Below are 19,692 nucleotides of genomic sequence, written 5' to 3' on the forward strand. Positions count from 1 at the left end.
CTCACAAACCATTCATGTGGCCTCGTTTCCCATGTGAGTAAAGTTATATACTTGTATACCATCTCTATAAATGTATTTGTTTTATTTAAGATCATTTATCATTAATATTTTTCTTTAGACTCGTAAAGCACTCCAGAATGTGACAGATTGATTAGCTGTAGGCTCTAGAACAGTCATCTGAAGCGGTATCATGCAGTGTTATGCTGGATTTCATCAATAGTCTTGCATTTACTAACACACACTATATCTGAAGTGTCTGGAAGTAATTCGTGTTTTTTCTCCTGTAGAAAAACGTCATAAGAACAATGTTTAGTGGCTCAATGTATTACTACAGTGTTTTTAAAAGTCTAAACACTTTATTGATATAGTGTACAGCCAAGCACATGTGGTCAGGACACAAACGAGACGCAGGTAATAAAGTATCAAGCGTTTCTCCCAAAGTAAAGTCTGTCTGCCAGGTCTAAGCAAAGTGCCAGCAGGTGTCTGTAGCTCCGCCCACTTTCCGCCTCTTTGCCCTTGTTTGGTATCCCGCCGTGGGTGCGATGACGCGCGAACAAAATGGCGACGGTTGGCCGCGCCTACTTGTAGCTTCTTTTGCAGTGTTCAGAAACCTATGGGTGACGTCACGGATACTCCGTCCATATATTTTACAGTCTATGCATGTATCCCACATCTTTTTTTTTTAAGCGGTCTGTAAAAAGGTGTACAAAGTATACAAATAAATCTGACTTAAATTTTAAACAAAGGCAAAATGTAAGACATAATATGACCCCTTTAATCCTACAGTAAACATGTTTAGTAGAAGTACTCCAGCTCAGAGCTGTAAGCAGTAACAGCACACACACACACGATCAGCCTGTAATGACATCGGTCAGTTAATTGTTATTGATCAGTAAAGCTTCCCACCAGTCACTGAGAGCTGGTTAGCGGCTCAAACCAACACTTTATTAGAAATGTTCTGCAAGCAGCCCCGACAACAGAACGCTGGGTTGTGTGTACCTGTGATGATGTCCTCAATGGCTCCGTCTTTACCCTCATAAACGTGTCTGCTGTCCTTCACCTGCTTTTTCCTCAGCTCTGCAATCAACTCCTGCTGCTGACGCTTATTCTTATGAGAGGGAGACTGAACACACACACACATACACAATGACGGCTCACACAACCGCAATCGATGCTATGTCAATATACAAAACACTCCACACACTCTTTTCCCTTCCACACACTCCTTTATCCAGATAAACAATGAGTTCAATTGCTATGTGTATGTATACCTAGATACATATTGTATAATGTATTAAATCTAGTGCTACGCCGTTATCGGCAGGTTAACGCGAGACTCTTATCGTGCGATAAAAAAAATATCGCCGTTAATCTATTCTCAAAGTTGGGTGGGAGCTGGGTCTATTCTACGCAAGCTATGATGACTTTCACCTTGATATTTTAGCGCGGATGTATACCTGACCGGTGAGCCGTCTGACTAAAAAGTGCCCTTCAGGATCAAATCAGCAGGATGCCTGACTTTAACTGCAGTTCGGCGGTTTCAATTTAACTCATGCTGTCGTGACAAACGCAAATTAGACGCAAATAAGGAGCAAGGACTGGTGAGAGTGTTATAGAATGTAATAATGCTCACCAAACGTAAAGGGAAAAAAAACTTCCTTATTTCGCGGTGTGTGTGTGTGTGTTTTGTGTGTGGTCCTTTACTGACAGCCGCCTATGTCTTGGATCTTGTCGGAAAATATGGCGAAAAGTCCTACATGACGGTAATAGTTTGATTGCAGTGTTTACTTCAGTAATTCCACTAATATCTGCATACTCCACATGTCCATTTCTGTTAAGTTCAGTTATGACTTTAGTCGCATTAAGGTAATCAAAAATCTCTGTTTACGTGGTAGAATCTTAATCAGAGTATTGTTTTAATCATAATCATGCATTTATATTATTTCAAATAAAATAATTTTAAATTAAGACCGCATTTAATTTGATCTTTTATCTATTATTTTTTAATTTTAGCTTTCACATTTAGCTCCCTTGTGCTAATTTTGTTCCAACGCTATAGTTAAGCAAGCCCACGACTAGGGCCAGACAGAATCTGTGGACATTTATTAGCTATTTCCGCGCAGAATATTGTGAAAAATCAGCAGGATTTATGCTGAATGCTTTTGGGAGTATCGTAACTAAAAACGTAATATGTTAAATAAAAAATAATACATTCTTAACTTTTCTTTAATGTTTACAATGCAGATCATATTAGATCCTTTTATTTGGTAAACAAAGCAAGTCTCTTATATAATAAATCTACCATATATCTACAAAAAGACAGAAATGATTACTTGGTAACACTTTAGAATAACTATCCGTTATAACTAGTTAATACATCATTAATAAACTGTTAGTTAATGAGTTATAAATGACTTGTTAAATAAAAGTTAATAGTTTGTTCATTATTTATAACTGTGCCTTATAGATAGCCAATAGATCACTTACAAGCTGTTAGTTAGCAAGTTATAAATGACTTGTTAACTGTATTTTAATCATTTATAACTATACCTAACAAATTACTAATAGATCATGAACAAGATGTTAGTAAATTACTTATTAAAGACTTGTTAAGTATCAGTTAATAGTTTATATATGTTATTGGGATGCTATTCTAAAGTTGCTACTATTCTTCATTTATTAACTGTTAGTAAATCCAGAATAGTTGCAACTTTAGAATAACGTCCCAATAACATACTTAAACTAATTAACTTATTAAAGACTTGTTAAGTTATTAATAATTAACATATTAAAGACTTTAACTTATTAAAGACTTGTTAAGAATCAGTTAATAGTTTATATATGCTATTGGGATGTTATTCTAAAGTTGCTACTATTCTTTATTTATTAACTGTTAGTAAATCAGGAATAGTTGCAACTTTAGAATAACGTCCCAATAACATACATAAGCTAATAACTAACATTTAACTAATATATTAACTCACACTTTACAGATCAGTTGTTCATAGTTTGATAATCATCTACTAATACCAGTGAAACTTTGTAGAACAGCAAATGGATGGAACAAGTTCAAGCTACAGAAATTCGATGTGATATTTAAAATATAAAACTTTTGTACCTTTACCTTGTTCCACTCATAGGCTTCTCTGTGTGCTGTATTTTATCAAAGAAACTCCACAGATGAAATGTTGAACATTGTGTTTAACGTATAGAAACACACATACCGAGCCATCGCATGGCAGAACAGCAGTATACAAGAGAATACAGGTTTGGGCACTTTTGTGCTAAACATGAAAACAAAATAAATCAAAAATCTTTTATTAGAAAAGTTCTTCAAAGTTTCACTGGTGTTATTAGATGGTAAATAAACTATGAACAACTGATCTGTAAAGTGTGAGTTATTATATTAGTTAAGTGTTAGTTATTAGCTTAAGTATGTTATTGGGACGTTATTCTAGTTGCAACTATTCCTGATTTACTAACAGTTAATAAATGAAGAATAGTAGCAACTTTAGAATAACATCCCAATAACATATATAAACTATTAACTGATTCTTAATGAGTCTTTAATAAGTAATTTACTAACGTCTTGTTCATGATTGTTTATAACTTGATAACTATGGAGAGAGATTAGACTCAATAATAATTCACGCAAAAGACACGATGTACACATGCGTAGCCAAATTTACGTACGTAAAATATTTATTTATACTTACAAAAACAATTCACATGCACAAAATAAAAATACATTTTCATAAAATACGTTTCACAAATGCAAAACACCATTTGCAAATATATAAGAGTGTACAAAAAGTTTTGAATGTTTAAAATTCACGAGTTCATCTTGAATGAGAATGTGCAAATCCTCTCTCACGTACGACTCACCCTGAATACCAGTGTGTGCATTTTTGAGACTTTCCTGTCAGCACACACCTCCCACGTGAGTCACTTGTGCCCTGTAGCCAATAAGATGTGAGCTTACTGTTCAACCAATCACAACTCCCTGACATAACATAATTTAAACAACAAGGTTTGTTCAAATTACAACATGGCGGCTAATACAAGATGCTTTGCACATTTATTACTATACACTTAAATTAGCATAGACTTAACACAAGCACTTTTCTATTGAGTTACTGGAAATACACTCAGATTCTACTATAAAAAGCGTATACACAAACTAGTAGGAAACAGTATTGACTTACAGGAGTATCCGCCATGTTGGTTAGAGGAACAGACTGCGCAAAAGGAGCGCAGAGTGGTTGACATCGAGTACAGCTCTCATCTGATTGGCTGAGAGGTACGAGTTGCCTGTTTCTGGCAGGAAAGTCTCAAAAATGCACACACTCGTATTCAGGGTGAGTCTTACGTGAGAGAGGATTTGCACATTCTCATTCAGGATGAACTCGTGAATTTTAAACATTCAAAACTTTTTGTACACTCTTATATATTTGCAAATGGTGTTTTGCATTTGTGAAACGTATTTTATGAAAATGTATTTTTATTTTGTGCATGTGAATTGTTTTTGTAAGTATAAATAAATATTTTACGTACGTGTATTTGGCTACGCATGTGTACATCGTGTCTTTTGCGTGAATTATTATTGAGTCTAATCTCTCTCCATAGATAACTAACAGCCTGTAAGTGATCTATTGGCTATCTATAAGGCACAGTTATAAATAATGAACAAATTATAAACTTTTATTTAACAAGTCATTTATAACTCATTAACTAACAGTTTATTAATGATCTATTAACTAGTTATAACAGATAGTTATTCTAAAGTGTTACCAAGTAATCATTTCTGTCTTTTTGTAGATGTATGGTAGATTTATTATATAAGAGACTTGCTTTGTTTACCAAATAAAAGGATCTAATATGATCTGCATTGTAAACATTAAAGAAAAGTTAAGAATGTATTATTTTTTATTTAACATATTACGTTTTTAGTTACGATACTCCCAAAAGCATTCAGCATAAATCCTGCAGATTTTTCACAATATTCTGCGCAGAAATAGCTAATAAATGTCCGCAGATTCTGTCTGGCCCTAGTCGTTGCTTGCTTACCTATAGCGTTGGAACAAACTTAGCACAAGGGAGGTAAATGTGAAAGATAAATTTAAAAATAATAGATAAAAGATCAAATTAAATGCGGTCTTAATTAGAAAATATTTTATTTGAAATAATATAAATCCAAAAATAAAAGTGCTACAGTTATTGGAGGTTCATTCTGATTTGACGACCCCTGATAAGAAGAAATTCACAGAAAGAAAGTGAGTATTATAAATCCAATAAACAAACTAATTACTAAATAAATGTTAATCAAAAGCTGGAACTTTTCTGTTCATTGTAATCATTAAAACACAGTTAACAAGTCATTTCTAACTTGCTAACTAACAGCTTGTAAGTTATCTATTGGCTATCTATAAGGCACAGTTATAAATAATGAACAAACTATTAACTTTTATTTAACAAGTCATTTATAACTCATTAACTAACAGTTTATTAATGATCTATTAACTAGTAATAATGGATAGTTATTCTAAACTGTTACCGATTACTTTACTAACTCTATTGTAAGTAAATCATAAGATTGTTTTCATATTAGTCAGTGATATCACTGAAATGAATTCATATAAATTTACACACAACTAAATAAATCGACTCAACGATGGGCTGAATATTTGTGGAAATCTACAGATTTCTGTGCGCACAGATTCCGTATAGGCCCATCAATGACACACACACACAAATAAACACACTACTGAACTATATCTATCGTTATTTTATCATTATTGATTAGTACCTTCTGATCCTCTTGCTCCATCATTGCCTCCTGCTCAATCAGCTTTTCCATCATCATCTGCTCGTGTCTTTTCTTCTGTTCATTATCCTCCTCCGCTTGCTGATAGAGAGAAAGACCCATCAGTGTTGTCGGCATTGAGTAGTTCAGCAACACGAGTGATCAATGCAGCGATGGTTTAAACAACTGAAAGAAGAAGCAGTGTGATTGAACAGAAAGATGATGTGTAACTGGACTTATTACCCTGTAGGCCTTCACAAAGCGCACAAACACTGGGAAAAACACCGATGGTGGCGTCGTTTTCGCATTTTCCCCAAAGAATTTCACCACCTCATCAAAGGCATCCTGAAGGGTTGAGAAATTAACGGAGAAAAACACCAGAGAAGAAAAGTTATTCAGAACGACATGAAATACAATTAGAGAGTCTTTTAAAACGCTGTTTAAAAAAAAATACAATCTCAATAAAAATAGTTCATGTATACCATTTCATTATTTCCAGTGTGATCTCACGAGGAAATGTCACTATTTTACATATTGACAAACAAATTTATACGATTTCATTCATATATATAATCAGGATTTTTAATAATAATAATAATAATAATAATAACAGCCCCTAAACCCCACCCCTGAAGCCAACTGTCATTGGCGGATGAGCAGATATTACTAAAATGAGCGAATGAGATCGTACAAACTCATAATTAGTCACTAAAGCAAAAGTTACGAATTACCATGTAATTGCGTTGTGAAACCATATGCAGTTACAATTATTTTATATGATAAACAAACGTATTTTGGCATTTCACATACAAACACTTAAATACAACTCATCAAATGAAGTAAATATGCTCGATTGAACTAAGCTTATTGAACATCTCAATTTAAGGGTGCAGTATGTAGCATAGAACCTAGTGGTTGAACTCGGTATTGCAGCCCAAATTCAAAATATTGTAGAGGGTTTTTTTTCACTTGACCACACCTTCTTTGACTTGACGACACCAACAGAAGCAGAAGAATGTGTCTGGTGATTGAACCTTAGCGGGCCTTCCCTTTCCAATGTGCTGCTTAATTTAAACACACGCTTGATGGATTAGTTTGACTGTTACGCTCTCATCTTGCGTCTTTTGAAATGATGTTTCAGTGAGCGCCATGTTGTTTTTAGACGCTGCGTCAACGATCTTCAACTTTCACACACAGTGCAGCTCATCACTGTCAGTTCCAAAGCAGTGTACCAATCAGAAGAGCTTATAGGCAGGGCAACAGTTTCGAGCTTTTGTTTATAGTTGGTATTACAACTCTTTTATTAACCGTTATATCACAGTGGAGGAGGTGCTCATTGTGGCTAGATATGAGTTATAAGATGTATCTTCAAGTTCTCATAAGATATTTTTTCGATGTGTCCTTTATTGTTATTTTTAAAACCCATTCCTGAGCACTGCGTCTTGCGTTTTAGGAAGCAAGGATGCATTCTATGTGAATGAGCCGTTAGGTTGCATGTCCACCGAATCAACATATAATAACTGACACTAGCATTGTGCTTCAGATACACAAGTACTTGTACTTAGTATGTTTCTTTAATAACTACAAATGTATTATGGGTTCTTTGAGCTGTAAAAAAAGGTCAAAAACACACCGTTAAAGGATTTCTCTACTTGTACTCTGAGATAAAATAATGTTCTAAAAGCTCTGTTTTTAAAATACATCAAATATTAACTCTTGTGCACTGTTCAAATTTACAGCCCCTTAGTTATGTTCGGGATGAAAACATCTGCTAAAATGAACTGAGGTAAAAATGCATCTGAATTTTTTGTTTGCATAAATCTGTTAATCAACCTCAGTCCTGATCAAAACTACTAAATATTTTATTTAATTACAGGATTTTCACTCTTTAATTGGCAAGTTCATAAATGAGGTCACTGATTTGGTGAAAAACACACAGAATGACGTATTTTCAATATAAAAAATTAGTCGTGGATTTTTTAAAACCTTGGACATGTGAAACATTACTAATGTTACATGCCTGGGGGTGTTGCTCTGTTGTTCTTTCCTCCCCTTTCTGTTTTTATTTGCTGTCTGCTGTTCTTCTGAAATCTAGGTGTTCCGATTGGTTGGCAGAGTTCTCCCGAGTGGACCAATCAGAAGGGGATGGGGGTTATTTAAGCACTCCTCCAGTGATGACTCAACCCAGATTAGAGGGGGATCCTTGTTGCTGCTGTGTTTGTTTGGTTGTGTGACATCTTGTTCTCTGGTTCTATCAGGTGTGCTCCAACATTAGGCACATTCAAATCAAGACTGAAAACACATCTGTTTAGCTGTGCCTTTACTGAATGAGCACTGTGCTACGTCCGTCAGATCACACTATTATGTTTTTCTCTTCTTTTTCATTCTTTTATAACACATTTGATCTGTTTTTATGCTTATTTATTTTATTTTTTACCATTTTTATTATTTGTTTTTATTTTTCTTACACTTGTTTCTTTTATTCCTGTTTATGTAAAGCACCTTGAATTGCCACTGTGTATGAAATGTGCTATATAAATAAACTTGCCTTGCCTTGGTTCGTTTTAAAGAGTTTTTGTGAGTTGTACATCTGTTCAGACCGTCCCATCTCAAACTTGCTTAAATGTACTAAAAGGGAAGTGACAATGAAGTATATCACGTGACTTACATTTTTACACACACGTAGTTGATTCTCTGTTAATCCACTAGGTTAGAAGCGGGTGCTATTCTATGTATGTTTGTTCCAGTGAGTGCAGTTGAGTAAGGGGCTTGTGACGCCGAAGATGTTTATTTTTTTCCCCATTTACATATTTCTCTTTAGTTATTTAGAGATGGGGGGAGGGATTAGTTAGCGGGTGTTTAATTTGTTATTTTCTTTGATTTGGCACCGCTTATTTTCCTTCCCTCTATCAGGTTTGTTTGTTTACTTCATTTGGCATTTATTGTACACATTGGTAAATATATTTTGGGTGATTTAAATATTTTCCTTTATATTTATTGTAATAAAACGAACCACTTTTTTTTTGCTACATTGTTGTCTGTGTCGATTCATAGCAGCTAACGTCTCAGGGGAATTCTTAAAATATTGGGTTGTCATAATTATGTTAAGTCAATTATGTTAAGTGAAGAGTTTACACTTAGCTGATGATCCATCAAAAGCTTGTTTGGCATGCTGTCCCGGGAGAGAGCCCCGAACTCAAGGGATCCTCGAGCCCGGGGCTTCCTCCCGTTCGCAGAGCGAGAGGGGAGCTTGAGCTCGGTGGATCTCAGAACTCCCCGTCTGTAGTAGCTAAGGGAACACGTGAGGAAAAAAAGGGGGCTAGACAAATGCTTGATTGTTATGCATGATGTATATCTTTGGATGGTGGGAGGAAACCGGAGAACCCGGGGAAAACCCATGCCGACACGGGGAGAACATACAAACTCCTCACAGAAACACCTACCGACCTGGCAGGACCAGGGCTGGCAGTGTTCTTGCTGTGGGGCTAACAGTGCTAACCACTGGGCCTCTGTGCCACCCGATCTATGGTAAAGGAGGAGAATGAGGAGGAAGAGGGGTTTCATCCAAACGAAGATAAAGTGGACTGAAAACTGTGGTTATTTATAGTAGCTTATGGCTCATATGATTGGATGATACTGATTAGCTTAATACGAGACCGGCTGTGATAAATCATAAGCACGTGATCCTCTCGAAATTAGTTTATAAATAAACTTCACTTCATCCTGCGAGCCACACGGGGCGTAACAACTAATAACATTGGCTTTGAAGCAGTGTTAGTTTTTGGCCTTAGCATCAATAAAACACAAGCATTTCACAAACAGGCCATTCATACTTGCCGGTGCATAAATACACAGTCTTTGTTTTTGTTTACTCCATGTAGTTCTGAGAGCTGACGTGCATATTTTGATTTTCTCACGTTAAGTTTAATTTTAGTCAAGGTAAGTGTGCAAAGGTCTCACAGACACACATACACACACGTTAATTAGCTGTTATTCAGCTTATTCTTTGCGTACGAGCGGGCGCAGCCATTTGAATCATTTCGAGACTTCCGGTCTCATTCACTTCCATTCATTTTTAGACATTAAGAACAGCTCGTTTTTGCTGCTTGATTTTGCAAACTGATATTTTCTTATTATATTATTCTGCTTTGTCTGTATAGTCATGCAGACACTTGTTTAAGTAGTTTGACCATTTTATGCTGTTTATTATCCCTAGTCATTTCTCTCATAGGCAACTAAATCAGAAGTTCTATAATAATCACAAAAACGAGCACACTTCCACAGTGAAGTAGAAGGTATTTATATAAAATCCAGAAACTAAGCTTTTTTTTGCACAGGCCTCTCTAAAGAGTAATTGGTGCCAAGTGTTGATCAACAGTATAAATTACAAATTTGACCACTTTCAACATGGAAAACCACCAACAATCAAACATGTATGATTATATGGTGTCATTGTAATAAAAAATATGGTTATAATGGAAGTCAATGGGCAATCTTATGATGCACAAAAAACTAACAATGCATCAAAGACAATGTTGATAAAAGTTTAAAAAAAAACTACGTTTATATTGAAAATATGTAATTTTGCGTGTTTTTTTCATCATATTAGTGACAGTATTTATGAATTTGACAATTAAAGAGTTAAAATCCTGTAATTTTAAGCAATTTAGTAGTTTTGATCAGGACTGAGGTTGATTAACAGATTTATGCAAAAAATATTTATCTGCTGCATTTTTACAGCAGTTTAATTCAGTGGATGTTTTCATCCCGACTATAACAAAAGGGTAGTACATTTACCCAGAGTGTATCGTTGAGTTCTTTCTAAAATTCAAAGCATTTTCTCTAGATATGTGTCAAAGTAAGATTCATTCATTCATCTTATTTTCGGCTTAGTCCCGTTATTAATCCGGGGTCGCCACAGCTAAAGGAACCGCCAACTTAGCAGCATATGTTTTACGCAGTAGATGCCCTTCCGGCCGCAAGCCATCCCTGGGAAACATCCATACACACTCACTCACACTCATACACTACAGACAATTTAGCCAACACAATTCACCTGTACCGCATGTCTTTGGACTGTGGGGGAAACCGGAGCACCTGGAGGAAACCCACGCGAACGCAGGGAGAACATGCAAACTCCACACAGAAACGCCAACCGACCCAGCCGAGGCTCAAACCAGCGACCTTCTTGCTGTAAGGCGACAGCACTACCTACTGCGCCACTGCGTCACCCTCAAAATAAGATTTATCCAGCCTGATCTCACGAGAAAACGTAAGTATTTTACGTATTGTCAGTTTAGTGGCTAATTCGTACGAATTCGTACGAGTTCAGTCGTATGAAATTGTACGATTTTAAAAAGGAGGCGTGGCACCTAACCCCACCCCTAAACCCAACCGTCATTGGTGGATGAGCAAATCGTACTAAATTGTACGAATTAGATCGTACGAATTTGTCTGAATTAGCCACCAAATCAAAAAGTTACGATTAGCCGTGAGACTGTGTTGGATTTATCACCAAAAATCATTCTGCTAGCTTAAACACAGGGAAAGTTGTGGCCAAATTAAGACTCAAAACCACCCCAGAGTGGATGAAAACATCCCCAACAGCACACAAGGGTTAAACAAGAATATTGTTTTCAGAAATAAGTCAAAACTAAGTGCGTTTTTCTTTAAAACAAGCTAAATAATCTGCCAAAGGAGTAAGTAAAATAGTCTTCATTTTGAACTATGACTATGTTTCTTGCACCACGGGCAGATTATTTAGCTTGGTTTAAGTGTTAACTAACTTCATTTTGAATTATTACTTCTGAAAATCAACAATATTATCATTAATCTCATTGATTTAAGAATTTTTATATATTTCGACTAGAAACGAGACAAAAACTGCAAGTAAGAAAAGCGTTTGTTTTGCAGTGCATCAGTGGTACCTGAGCGATCTTGGCATCGTCCTGCAGTTTCTTGAGTTTGTTCTCGTTTTGCTGTATGAAGTCTTTGAGCAGAGTGTTGTGGCCATGCATGCTGTACTCTTTCCTGGTCAGATCCATCCCTCGCTGAAGCTCCTTCACATCCAATAAAACATTCTCCAGAGAGACTGAGGGACACAGACATCTTTTAGATCAAACTTTGACATGCAATCAAACACAGCTGTCTTTTTATTGTAATTCCGTCAAATTTACATGTGACGTTTCTTACCGGCTGCAGCTTTTTCCACATAGTTTAGCTCATTATAGAAGAGCGACACCTGCTGGTATTTGTCCTTCACTACATTTGCTATATAGTGCAGAAGAGTGATCTTGCGGTCTGTTGATTTAGTATCTAATAACTGAAAGAAAGCACACACACACACACAAACCATCAGAACATTTTGATACTGAACTTAATTATAAAATTAATCAATTAAATTAAATACATTTTTACTTATTAAAGTGCCCAAATCAGTCATTCGACTTAAACTAGCCAATGTCTGTGCGAGTTAAAAGAAAAGTGGGGATGGAAATAATACCAGGTCTAAGCTCTGCAGCTTGAAACCATACACTGCTCCTCTTTTACTGCTGTTCATGTAGTTCCCCAGAGCTAAGATGATCTGTGAGAGAAACACAGCTTGATAAAGACATACATTGTCAAGAGAAAAAAGTGAATCAGGACAGGATAACTCTTACTTCCAGAATCTTCTTGAGTTTTTGTGAGGACTTGATAGAGACAGAGGCTGCAATGACGGCATGAAGTTGCTGTTGAGATAAGAAAAAAAAAACAGGAGACAAAAAGAAATTATTATTAATTAATTAATTATGAATATATATCAATATCAATATAATTATTATTATCAAAAGAAGGTTACCCAAAATGTTGAAACGTCAAAAAAGATATCACATAGACCATTTCTAAAATTAAAACTGTTGTTGAATTTATTTATGATATTATATAATTATATAATTATATATAATTATTTATTATATAATTTATATAATAAAATAAATGTAAGAAATGTAATTTAATGTGTTACAATAAATGTAATTGTTATAAATTTACAATATATCTTACACTACTGTTCATATATATATATATATATATATATATATATATATATATATATATATATATATATATATATATATATATATATATAGTTTATATGTATTATTAATACCCTATGAAAATCTAAATATCTAATGGATCTGAAATAATAGGAGCTGCCAATGAAGAGCTGTATTATATTACCTGCACTTTTATGAACTGAATGTATTAGTTATATTAATGCATTAATTCACATTAACTAATGGGTCCTTACTGTAAAATGTTAGCAAAAACTATGAAACATCAAAAAAGATATCATACAGACCAAAAAAAAACAAACAAAAACAAAACAGAAGTAGTATTGATTGATGATATAATTTGACTTAATTTAATTTAAGATATCATAGAGTGAGATCTTAAATTAGGCTAAATATCTTAAAATTATTCAAATAAATAGAATTTTAATTTTACATATTTTTATTTACGGGTTATAACTACAAAATATAAAATGTTTTTTGTTACAAAAGTTGTCAGTGCCTTAAAATAATTCTATAATAAAACAGTATAAACAGAAAAAAATGCGGTTAACTATTTAGGGAAATAAGTCATTGTTTTAAGAATTCAAGAAATAACAAAAGGTAAAGAGAATTTAGAGAACACAGTTATTTGAGTGATTTGAAAAGTTGAAAAATCAATTTTAATAGATTTTAGTGTTGCAAAAGTAGAGCTGTGGCAATACATCTTTTGGGAAATCATCGATACAGAGACAAAATGCATCGCTATTCTCTCTTGAATCAATTCTGGGTTTCGTTTTTAACAGCAGATGCTGCTCTAGGCTAGTTTTTTGCTGCGCCATCTGCTGTTAGCCTAGAGCATCTTCTGCTTTTAAAATCTAGCCTAGTGTGCCATCTAGTGTTAAAAAAACTAGCCTAGACTATCGTCTACTGTTAAAAAATAACCTAGATCGCCACCTGCTGTTAAAAACTAGCTTTGAGCACCATCTCCTGTAAAAACTAACAATAAGTGCCATCTGCTGTAAAAACTAGCATTAAGTGCCACCTGCTGTTCTAAACTAGCCTAGCGCGCTGTCTGCTGTTAAAAACTAGCCTAGAGCATCTTCTGCTGTTAAAAGTTAACCTAGAACGCTGTCTGCTGTTAAAAACTAGCCTAGAGTGCCATCTGGCATTAAAAAACGAGCCTAGTGTGCCATCTACTGTTAAAAACTAGCTTAGAGCACCATCTGCTGTTAAAAACTAGCCTACAGAGTGCTGTCTGCTGTTACAAAAACTAGCCTTGAGCATCATTTGCTGTTAAAAACTAACCTAGAGCGCCATCTGCTGTTAAAAACTAGCCTAGAGCGCCATCTGCAGTTAAAACTGGCCTAGTGCGCCATCTGCTGTTAAAAACTAGCCTAGAGTGCCATCTGTAGTTAAAAACTAGCCTAGTGCGCCATCTGCTGTTAAAAACTAGCCTAGAGGGCCATCTGCTGTTAAAAACTAGCCTAGAGCACCATCTGCTGTTAAAAACTAGCCTAGAGGGCCATCTGCTGTTAAAGCCTAGCCTAGAGGGCCATCTGCAGTTAAAAACTACCTAGAGGGCCATATGCTGTTAAAAACTAGCCTAGAGGGCCATCTGCTGTTAAAAACTAACCTAGAGGGCCATCTGCTGTTAAAAACTAGCCTAGAGCGCCATCTGCAGTTAAAACTGGCCTAGTGCGCCATCTGCTGTTAAAAACTAGCCTACAGAGTGCTGTCTGCTGTTACAAAAACTAGCCTTCAGCATCATCTGCTGTTAAAAACTAACCTAGAGTTCCATCTGCTGTTAAAAACTAGCCTAGAGTGCCATCTGCTGTTAAAAACTAGCCTACAGAGTGCTGTCTGCTGTTACAAAAACTAGCCTTCAGCATCATCTGCTGTTAAAAACTAACCTAGAGTACCATCTGCTGTTAAAAACTAGCCTAGAGTGCCATCTGCAGTTAAAAACTAGCCTAGAGTGCCATCTGCTGTTAAAAACTAGCCTACAGAGCGCTGTCTGCTGTTACAAAAACTAGCCTTCAGCATCATCTGCTGTTAAAAACTAACCTAGAGTACCATCTGCTGTTAAAAACTAGCCTAGAGTGCCATCTGCAGTAAAAAACTAGCCTAGTGTGCCATCTGCTGTTAAAAACTAGCCAAGAGCCCCATCTGCAGTTAAAAACTAGCAAAAGATTCACAAAAGATGTAGAATTGATTTCTCAATTGATTTTTCACCACAGCTCTAGGTAAAACAGCATTTTTTTTGTATTTTACCGGTGTGAGCATCTGAATGCTCTCTGTGAAGTTCCCCACGAATGCCATGATGGTCATCTTCTGCATGAGGCGCTCTATCTTGCTGAACTGGATCATGAAGCGATCCTCGTCTGTCAGGTTTTCCAGAGGCTTGCGCTCCTTCTCGTACTGCCGCAAAACTTTCAGCTCTGCTTCCGTTGGAATGAACCTCATCAAACACTCCACGAAATCCACCGGCAACGTCCTCAAATCAAACCTTAAACACACACACACACACACACGTCACAGCATTAATATAATCACATTCGATTGTCAGTTCAGTTTGAAGTACAACATACAAGTTCATGATTAGCTCTAAAAAATTATTTATTAAAGGAACACTCCACTTTTCTTTGTAAATCGGCTGTTAAAAAATTAACCTAGAGTGCTGTCTGCTGTTAAAAACTAGCCTAGAGTGCCATCTAGTGTTAAAAAACTAGCCTAGTGTGCCATCTACTGTTAAAAACTAGCTTAGAGCACCATCTGCTGTTCAAAAAATAGCCTATAGAGCGCTGTCTGCTGTTACAAAAACTAGCCTTGAGCATCATTTGCTGTTAAAAACTAACCTAGAGCGCCATCTGCTGTTAAAAACTAACCTAGAGCGCCACCTGCTGTTAAAAATATTTTCCAATTCCTCTAAAGATAGACATTTGCGATTAACCTCTTTTGAATCCATTCAGATGATCACCCACTCTGACAGGAGCACTTTTAGCTTAGCTTAGCATAAATCATTGAATCGGATTAGACCATCTTGCTCAAACATTTTTTAAAAGAGTTTCAATTGAAACTATTTTGTGGTTCCATCATGTACTGAGACAAAACTCCTTCTTTTACATGTTTGAGCGAGATGCTAATGGTCTAATCCGATTCAATAATTTATGCTAAGCTAAGATAAAAGGGCTTCCGTCAGACTAAAAAATCGTCTGAATGGATTGAAAACGTATGGTAAAACTCAACTTGTAGTAGAAAATGTAACTACAAAAGAGTCAAGCTTTAAATAAGAAAATTATCTCCTTGTTTTTGAAAATTTTGAGTGATATGCTAACGGTCTAATCCAATTCAATAATTTATGCTAAGCTAAGCTAAAAGAGCTTCTGTCAGACCTAAAGATCGTCTAAATGGATTGAAAATGCATGAGAAACTTGTAAAATGAACCTTTCTTTAAAGAGGTATTGGTGACTGTGTGATATCTATAGTGTCTCGGCTGTGAATTACAATTGAATGCCTCTGCAGATTTCCTCTGATGTCTTGCCCACTTTCCTGAGGGTGATAGCCAGGTTTTTCGATCTGTTGGCGTCCAGCAGCGAGATTTTATGCGGTCCTTTCTGAGAGGTCTTCTGTTTGCTGGAGGTGATGTCTATGGCTGGACCCTGCGCTTTCGTCTTGAACATCTCTTCAAACTCATCCACATTCAGATCCTGAACAGAAAAAAAATCATGAATTTATATTGATAGGCACAGTTTATAAACCAATGTAAAGCAGTAAAACATGGTGTAATAAGCCAACAAGTCAGTATTAAAGTCTTTTATTTTCACCAGGGCATTTATTTGAATTTATTTAACGAAACAAACAGTGAAATAGGAATATTGTAAAACATTTGGTCACTTTTTAGTTTAAGCTGCCCTTGTTTTGGTGTTACAGTGGGTGACACTTCAAAAGGAGCATTACCGCCGCGAGTGGCACTGCCACTTCACTAAAGGATTAAGAATGTGTTTTAGGTATAACCGCAGTTTGTGACTATACCGCCAGGAGGCACAAAGGGAATGGGACGTAAATAACATAAATAAATAAATAAATAAATAAATAAATAAATAAATGAATGAATGAATGAATGAATAAATAAATAAACTAACAAATAAATAAATAAATAAAAAATAAATAAATAATTAAATAAATGAATGAATGAATAAATAAATAAATAAACAAACAAACAAACAAATAAATAAATAAATAAATAAATAAATAAATAAATGAATGAATAAATAAATAAACAAACAAATAAATAAATAAATAAATAAATAAATAAATAAAGTGTTAGCCTAAATCAAGAGATATGTAAAGTGTTTGTTATTTTAAAGTAATAGGACTAAAACAGTCAATAAATAAGCTTTTTCATTTACATTTTCGTTGTTGATTATATTTTACTTTCTCATTTTATGTCTCAACGACTGTACATAAATAATAAATGAATAATTAAATAGGCCTAAATAATTATTTATTTAAAGACTTAACCAGCGAAACATGGAGAGACGGTCCGGCGCATGATCTAAAGGGCTCTTAAGTTGAATGCTTCTTTATCAAAAGCATTATGGGTTAGGTTTAGAGTATTATATTTCTGTTAAGGCAAAGCTGAATCTTCAGCAGACAATACTCCAGTCTAGGGTCATGTCATCTAAGCTAGTTTTTATTTTCGTTTAAGAAACATTCATTCAATCATTCATTTTCTTTTCTGCTTAGTCCCTTTATTAATTTGGGGTCACCACAGCAGAATGAACCGCCAACTTATCCAGCACATGTTTTACGCAGCGGATGCCCTTCCACCCGCAACCCATCACTAGGAAACACCCATACACTCTCATTCACACACATACACTACGGACAATTTAGCTTATTCAATTCACCTACAGCGCATGTCTTTTGACTTATGGGGAAAACTGGAGCACCCAGAGGAAACCCTCGCCAACACGGGGAGAACATGCAAACTCCACACAGAAATGGCAACTGACCCAGCTGAGACTCGAACCAGCAACCTCATTGCTGTGAGGCGACAGCGCTACCCACTGCGCCACCCCTTTAAGAAACATTATTTATATTTCCCAATGTTTCCTATATATTTTTTCCTCCTATAAAGCCTTAATTTGGCTGGAAAAATTGAAGTTTTAATATGGAACAAAATCAATGCCAAAAGTATTGAAATAAAAACCTTGTCGAATAGCACAAACTGAAAAAAATAATACACTGAATTGACAAGTGCTTGCATTTTAATGACTTGAATTGTCAGGGTTTGTATTTATACGACCTGAAATTGACATGGCTGTTTATTAAAGCTGTGAATATTTCAACTGAAAATACTTCAAACACGTTTTCATTTTTCAAAATTCGATAATTCATATTCAATTTCCAGATTTCACCTCCAAAATATTCAGTTCTGTTTAAAAATACGATGTATAATATTCAAAGGGCAATTTTCAGTTCATTTTATTTCAGTTCAAAAATTCACTTATATAAATTCAGTGGATCAAATTCAGCTGTTTAAATTCGACATTACATCCGGGAACTGCAGGAAAAGCAATAGATTGCAGATTGAAGATCTCCAGCTGCATTTTTACCAGCAAGAGGAGATGGACCAATTGAAGGTATTTTTTTTTTTATTTTGTAAGTGAAATTTGGAAATTGAATATGAGTTATTGAATTTTTAAATATGAAATTTTTTTTTAAATATTTTCAGTTGAAATATTCACAGCTTTAATAAACAGCTATGTCAATTTCAGGCCATAAAAATACAAACCCTGACAATTCAAGTCATTAAAATGCAACACTTCTCAATTCAGTGTATTATTGTTTTCAATTTATGCTATTCAACAAGGACTTTATTTCAATACTTTTGGCATTAATTTTGTTCCATATTTTAACTTTAAAGTTTTATTTTTAGTCTTTAAATGTCCCTTTAAGCTCAATATCTTGCCAAATAACTAGTAAAGTATTATCCAGTCATCATGGCTAAGACAAAATAAATTAGTTATTTTATTAAAAACTATTATGTTGAAATTTGTTGTAAAAAAATCACCTCGGAAATATTTGAAAAAATTAAAAATGAATAATTTTGGTTTCAACAGTAAATTAAGAATACCAATATAATAAGAATTATGCATTGTGCAAAACACAAAATAAAAGACAGCGGACCACGAACTAAATCGTTCTTAAACCTTTGTCTTTCTCACCTCCAGTATTCTTTCATCGTCGATCTCGTTGAAGACGGTGCCGTTGATCTGATTGGGTTTCAGCGCCACCCAATTAAATACCGGCATGCGGAACTTTGTCTTGATGGGTTTCTTGATTTTCACAGCTACACAACATGACACAAAGATTAATCAGATTATAATCATACAAATCACACAAACACAACAGCATGCAGTGATGTACAGCTGGATGGTGAACAGCAGACACAGACAGGGTGTGTATTTCTTAGTGCACATACAGTATTTGAAGGTAAATAAAGTGAAATGTGTAAAGCAGTGAGTAAAAATCGAGAAAGAAGCAGCTTCAGAAGAAGGTGATGGAATTGCAACTCAGATCTTAATCTTCTAAAAACAGCCTCAATTACTTTACTGAACAAACTTTCATGACAAAAGGTTTCATATTTTTATGTTGATTTAACTTATTTTAATAAGTTAATCAGGCTTTAACTAAAAAATATAGAAAAGTTTGTTTGATTCAACTAAAATATTAAGTCGGCAAGATGCTTGTCTGCAGTGTTGGAAAGTGCTGTACATAGGACATTCAACGCACTTTAATCAGTTTAGAGCTCTTTAACAAGGAAGAGCGAGAAGAGATATACAGTTGAAGTCA

At 35.0% G+C, this 19,692-nt stretch overlaps 1 protein-coding gene across 1 annotated transcript in view; it reads right to left on the reverse strand.

Annotated features, from left to right (window-relative positions):
- Positions 1 to 19,692, reverse strand: part of fmnl2a (formin-like 2a) — a 145,665-nt gene that overhangs the window by 17,490 nt on the left and 108,483 nt on the right. The window contains exons 10-19 of the mRNA XM_056464814.1: positions 19,065 to 19,196; positions 16,339 to 16,541; positions 15,106 to 15,340; positions 12,463 to 12,531; positions 12,306 to 12,386; positions 11,996 to 12,125; positions 11,731 to 11,894; positions 6,047 to 6,148; positions 5,807 to 5,905; positions 1,000 to 1,123 (exon numbers count right to left, since the gene is read on the reverse strand). Coding sequence (XP_056320789.1) covers positions 1,000 to 1,123; positions 5,807 to 5,905; positions 6,047 to 6,148; positions 11,731 to 11,894; positions 11,996 to 12,125; positions 12,306 to 12,386; positions 12,463 to 12,531; positions 15,106 to 15,340; positions 16,339 to 16,541; positions 19,065 to 19,196 — 1,339 coding nt within the window. The remainder of the gene's footprint in view (positions 1 to 999; positions 1,124 to 5,806; positions 5,906 to 6,046; positions 6,149 to 11,730; positions 11,895 to 11,995; positions 12,126 to 12,305; positions 12,387 to 12,462; positions 12,532 to 15,105; positions 15,341 to 16,338; positions 16,542 to 19,064; positions 19,197 to 19,692) is intronic.

This window comes from Danio aesculapii, chromosome 9, assembly GCF_903798145.1.
Source record: "Danio aesculapii chromosome 9, fDanAes4.1, whole genome shotgun sequence".
Taxonomy (NCBI): Eukaryota; Metazoa; Chordata; class Actinopteri; order Cypriniformes; family Danionidae; genus Danio; species Danio aesculapii.